Here is a 5,624-nt window from a genome sequence, read left to right on the forward strand (position 1 = left end):
TACCTTTTGCACATTCATAGAGGGAGAAAGTCATAGGGGAGACGCATATACTAAGGAAGAGAAGACATCCTTTGATGAGAAAACCTTATTTTGTCTGGTTTTACTTTATTCTTGTTTTCTCGTTGCTTTATGGTGCTTTAAGTTTCTTTTAGTATCTATGCTTTGCTCTCATCGTATCGTGTTTATGTGTTGGACATGCATACATCCTTATGCTATTGTTCTTTTATTGGTTGTATGTTCGGATGATCATTTGCTTTGCTATATGATCATTATGGTCATTTCCAAATGACTATTTTGTGTTTGATCAAGTTGCTCATATGTTTCACATCTTGTTTACTTGATTGCACTTTTACTTGTTACATTATACTTGTCCTTTTATCACTTGATTTACCTTGAGAGTCTAATGTGTTTTGTACAAGTGTTTCAGGTTACGGGTATAAATATTCTAAGTTCATCACAAGTTTTAGATTTAGGTGGGTGTAAGTGTCTTTTGCCATTGTTCCCAAACTCACGTTTAAGTCTAGAGTCTATTATAAGGTGTTTTGTCATGGAATAGCCAAAGGGGGAGATTGAAAAGTTGTGATTTACAACTATGTTTTATGTTGGCTTTATTCCATGACAAAAAGTGTTGTAATTGCTTTATTTTTGTTCCTTGTATTTTGTGAGATTTTATAGTATTGGGTTTAGTATTAAGTTGGTAAAGAATCGAGCATATATTGGATGAGCAAGTGGATTTTACGAGTGTCTCGCGAGAAGCCTACCCGTGAAAGAGCCACATGAAAAGCACATGCTGGAAGTTGAAGAGTCGTGCCAAGCTGTCAGTTTCGCAAGTGTCTCGCGAGAAGGGCCAACCCGCGAGATACTTGTGAAACTCTCTACTAGAAGTGTTTTAAGTGTGATTTTCTTACCCTTCACCCATACTATATATACCATCATTATCCACAAAAGTATGTGAGGTCATTCAGAGAGAAAAACTCTAGATAGGTTTTCTACAATACACACACCCATCTTTTAGAGAGAGAGAGAGAGAGTTACTCATCCTTAGTGAGAAATCATTGTAGCTTCTTCTTCTTCTCTATCTCATTGTCATACCTTGAGAGAAGATTTGTACCCAAACACAACCCACACCTTTCAGAGTGTAGAGAGTGTTTTGGAGCTTGGGAAGCTTTGAGGATTTACCAAAAGAAGCTAGTAAGGCTTGGTAGATGCAATCAGGTGTATTGCAGGATTTGGAAAGCTAGAGAAGACATGATTCTGAGAAGTCCGTTGGTAGTAGGAGCTTGGAGGGCTCAAGTACATTGGGTAGACTAGGCTTGGGGGGTTTTTTGTTATTCGTGTACTCCAATTTTATTATTTAGTGAATCAATTTCAACTTGGAAAGTCACAGAGAAGTTTTTCGCCGAGCTCTTTGGTTTCCTTTTTGATAACACATCTTGGTGTTATCTTGTGTTTCCATCTCTCTTCCCTTACTATTATGCTTTAATTTTATTGTTCATTGTTCATGTGTATGCACTAGAGTAGTATCGATTCATTGCGCACATTTACTCTTGTTTCACACTTTGATTAAGTAAAAGTAAAAGCAATCTAGCTGTCATTTTAAAATTAGGGTCCAAACAAGCTCTTGTATTTTCACACAAATCCAAACTTTCAAGTATCTAAACAAAGAAAACAGCAATTATTAGCTGAAATGAGCATCTAGATGGCTTTGACATTTATAGTCATGCATCAGCCAAAATGTGATATACATGACACATTGCACAATTTGAATGGACACAAGTGATATCTCCCACAAAAGCCAACTCCCGTGATTGTTGCGTTTGGAAATTTACTAAACCATACATGCAAGGATGCAACTATCACTAGGTGGGTGGATAATGAATTATTGTTACTTCATTGACTTATTCTTGAAATAATGATTTTCATCACTCACTTCACATCAACTACATAGCATAGAAAAGCGATTAATTAAGCTTCTTCAAGTAGCAAGCACTTAAAAAAAAAAATTTCTTCCGTAACTTGTGGTTAGTAGTGGTTAGGAGCCTAGGACTACTGGAATTGTGTGACCTCCATTAAGAATGCATTAGTCTGCAAATAATAAAATTGCGGGGTCACATTGTCACAGAAGTCTATGACAGAAAAAATGTATATTTGAAATTGACTGGGAGATATGATGTTAAGGAAGGAGAGAATTAAAACGAATTGATCATTAAACTTGGAAATAAAGAAAAGGTATGCATCTAAAATTATTGCATACTGTTGAAAACAGACTTGGCCTTAAAATGTCAGAGAAAATTTTCATGATGGGTCCGTTTGGATAGAACTTATTTTGCTGAAACTAAAAACTGAAAACATTGTAGCAAAATAATTTTTAAATATGTGAATAGTACTGTGGGACCCATTTTTAATGAAAAAGTTGTTAAAAAATGAAATTTGTGGGTCCCATATATTGTTCACGGACTCACAGGACTGATAAAGGGGCTGAAAAGTCAACAAACTACGGCTACTGTTCATGAACATTAGCATGAACAGTAGCCATTGTCCCCCTAAACGCATGCGCAGCAAAAAAAAAAAAAAAAAAAAAAAAGCAAACGTGAAACGCAACCTCCAGATCCAAACCACACCGATGTCTCTAGCTATTTAATATCAGGGGCAATTTTTGGCTCTTATGTTCCATAATATCGCCTCAATTAAATTTTCATAGATTTGTATTTCGGTGAAACTTGTTTTAATTTCTTTTTGCAATGGACACGATACAATTAGAATACGTGTCCAAATTTAAATATTTATCCGTATCTTAACATATCCAGCTTTTTTGCACTGGACGCAATCTAAATCCTTCAAATTTGGTAATCTCACACAATCATAGATCATAATTACTACCTCAGTTAGATTTAACTTGCGTCTTGTAACTGTTTTGCCATCAAATTAAGAGAAAGTTTACCAATATAATTTTTATATCACAATTTTTATCATAATTTTAAAGTGGTGAGTGATAGATGAGAAAATGTTGGTCTCATGCAGTGCCTACCACTTGAGTCATCCATTTCAACAAGTTATGGTTAAAGTTAAAGTTGAGGCGGCAGAGAAAAGACCTATGAAATTGATTGGAAGAATTTCTAGAGCAATTATTTGATCGTTGGAAAGGACCTCTTTCAGTGATTGCAGTGGCCCAGTGTCCCCCCAACGTGCCAACAGTGATAAAGACTACTTTTTGGTTGATGCCAGATAGATTCTAGCACCTCCTTATGATACTTTTGATATATAAAATTGAAAATATGAAAGTTACTGTTATAATTTCTTTACAAAATTTATACAAAACTGATATATGGATAATGAATGTAATAGGTGTCGATTTAAATGAAAAAAGTTAATACCACTTTCATGACTAATATAAAAAAATTGTCAAAAAGTAATGTTTATAGGATATTCATTAACTTTTCTCAATAAAAACCAATAAAAGAAGGTCATTTTTTTATTTTATTAGTGATACATTAATTTGTAAAGTCTTATATATTTGTATATACACACAATGTGATTTAGAAATTATGGTTTTTACTCTATAATGATTGTTCTTTACCATCAGATTAATATACTAATAAGTTATAAATTAAAAAAAAAAAAAAAAAGGTCAAGATACCAATTAGAGCATACTCAATAAGAGCATTAGCATCCGGGGATACCAAAGAAAAAAACCTATTTTGCATCTTCAAATACTATTTTATCTATTTTACCAACTCATTTACAACTTACCCTACATCCTAGTTTTTATAATTTCATACAACCCAATAAAATAATAAAAATTACCTAATAAATTAATAAAAATTACCTAATAAAATAATAAAAATTATTATTCTCTCTTCTTCCTCCCACTCACTTTTTTTCTTCACATACAACCACAAGATTAAAATATTATATTTTTACAACCTATGAATAGTAAGGTTGCATATATGCAACCTTAGAGCATTAGCATCCGGAATGCCAAAAAAGTTATATTTTACACCCTAAAAACCTACTTTATCTATTTTACCATCTCATTTTACAACTCACCCAATATCCTAGTTTCTATTTTTAGATACAACTTCTTAAAATAATATAAACTACAAAATTAAATAATATTAAAAAACTACTCTTTCTCTCTCCTCTCCTATCTCCCTATTTCCTCTCTTCCTTTGTCTCTATCTCTCCAGCAACCACCACGTATTAGCTCAGCCACTCAGCAACAATCCAACACCGAAGCTCAACCACCACCACCTAATTACTGAAAGTTTATCCAAACAACCACCCCCACCCAAATCCCAACCCACCGACCCAAATCACAAACCCATGGTTGACTTGTGATTGCCCCCAAATCACAACCACAAATCCACTAGAATCCGCCACAAAACCATCAACTACCCACCACAAATCCAAAATAATAGACCCATCCACTACCCACACAAACCCATCAGAGCAAACTACCCCACCCAGATCTGAATAAAATTAAATAAATAAATAAACACTCAACTAGTCTAGCCACCGTTCCTCTTCAATTTGAGAACGAAACCCACCACCAAACTCCAATCTATGCCATCACCGAAACCCACCACTGAACTCCAATCTCAGCCACTGAACCCCACCACCAAACTTCAATCCAGCCACCGGCCATTACCTATCCAGCCACTGAACGATTTAGCAACCCATCACCAATCTAGCAACTACCATCAATCCATCCATCGACTGATCCAAACTCCACCCATAGCCACCGACCCAAACTCTAATATGTGCCATCACCAAAACCCACCACCTAAAATCGTGAAGATCACGAGGGAGGGTTGAGAGAGAAAAGAGTTTCGGAGGTTGAGGACACGGAGAAGTGCAAAGAGTTGAGAGAGAGAGAGAGTTTTGGAGACTTGAGAGATTGGGAGAAGCGTAGAGTCAGAGAAAAAGTGAGAGAGGGAACAGATTTTTTCAATAAAATAATAATATTTTTTTTACATCCAAGTCAACTGTTGGTTCTATATATAAGAACCAACTGTTCACAGGTTGCAAAATAATTTGCAAACCCACACCTAGATGGAGCAAGCTTTTTGAGGTTTTGGTTGTAAAATAGTAACCGGGGTGTGTTTACATCTCCAATGTTAGTGCTCTTACTGTTTATAGGTTGCAAATTTTTTTAAGTTTACAAACCCAGATGGAGTGGGTTTTAGGTGACTTGGGTTGTAAAATAGCAACTATGGGGTATTTACACCCCCAATGCTAGTGCTCTTACTATTCATAGGTTACAAATTTTTTTTAAGTTTACTAACCCGGTTGGAGTGGGTTTTGGGTGACTTGGGTTAAAAAATAGCAACTGGGGGGTATTTACACCCCCAATGCTAGTGCTCTAAGGTTGTTAAATTGACTAAAAAGTCAATTTAGCAACCAATACCCTAAAAATAACTTCTATAGCCAAAAAGACAAAGTTAAAAAAATTTGAGTTTGAGCTACAATAAGCTGCTCTAAAAACTCAAAACAAAAAATAATTTTTTAATGTTGGGTTGTTAACAAAATAGTATTTTAATGTGTTGATGGTTGTGGTAGTTGTTTATTGTGTTGAATATATTATTTTATTGTATTGTTTATATTATTCTAACAAATTATTCATA

General features: G+C 34.7%; 1 protein-coding gene across 3 annotated transcripts in view; it reads right to left on the reverse strand.

Annotated features, from left to right (window-relative positions):
• The window catches only part of LOC126727138 (beta-glucosidase 46-like), a 142,194-nt gene that overhangs the window by 86,543 nt on the left and 50,027 nt on the right, over positions 1-5,624 (reverse strand). Inside the window, exon 1 of one of the 3 annotated variants that reach the window (XM_050432660.1) lies at positions 4-153. The exons of the other annotated variants lie outside the window; for them this stretch is intronic. Coding sequence (XP_050288617.1) covers positions 4-34 — 31 coding nt within the window. The 5' untranslated portion in view covers positions 35-153. Of the gene's footprint in view, positions 1-3; positions 154-5,624 lie in introns of those variants that run through there. 3 annotated transcript variants of the gene reach the window in all.

This window comes from Quercus robur, chromosome 5, assembly GCF_932294415.1.
Source record: "Quercus robur chromosome 5, dhQueRobu3.1, whole genome shotgun sequence".
In the NCBI taxonomy this organism is placed as follows: Eukaryota; Viridiplantae; Streptophyta; class Magnoliopsida; order Fagales; family Fagaceae; genus Quercus; species Quercus robur.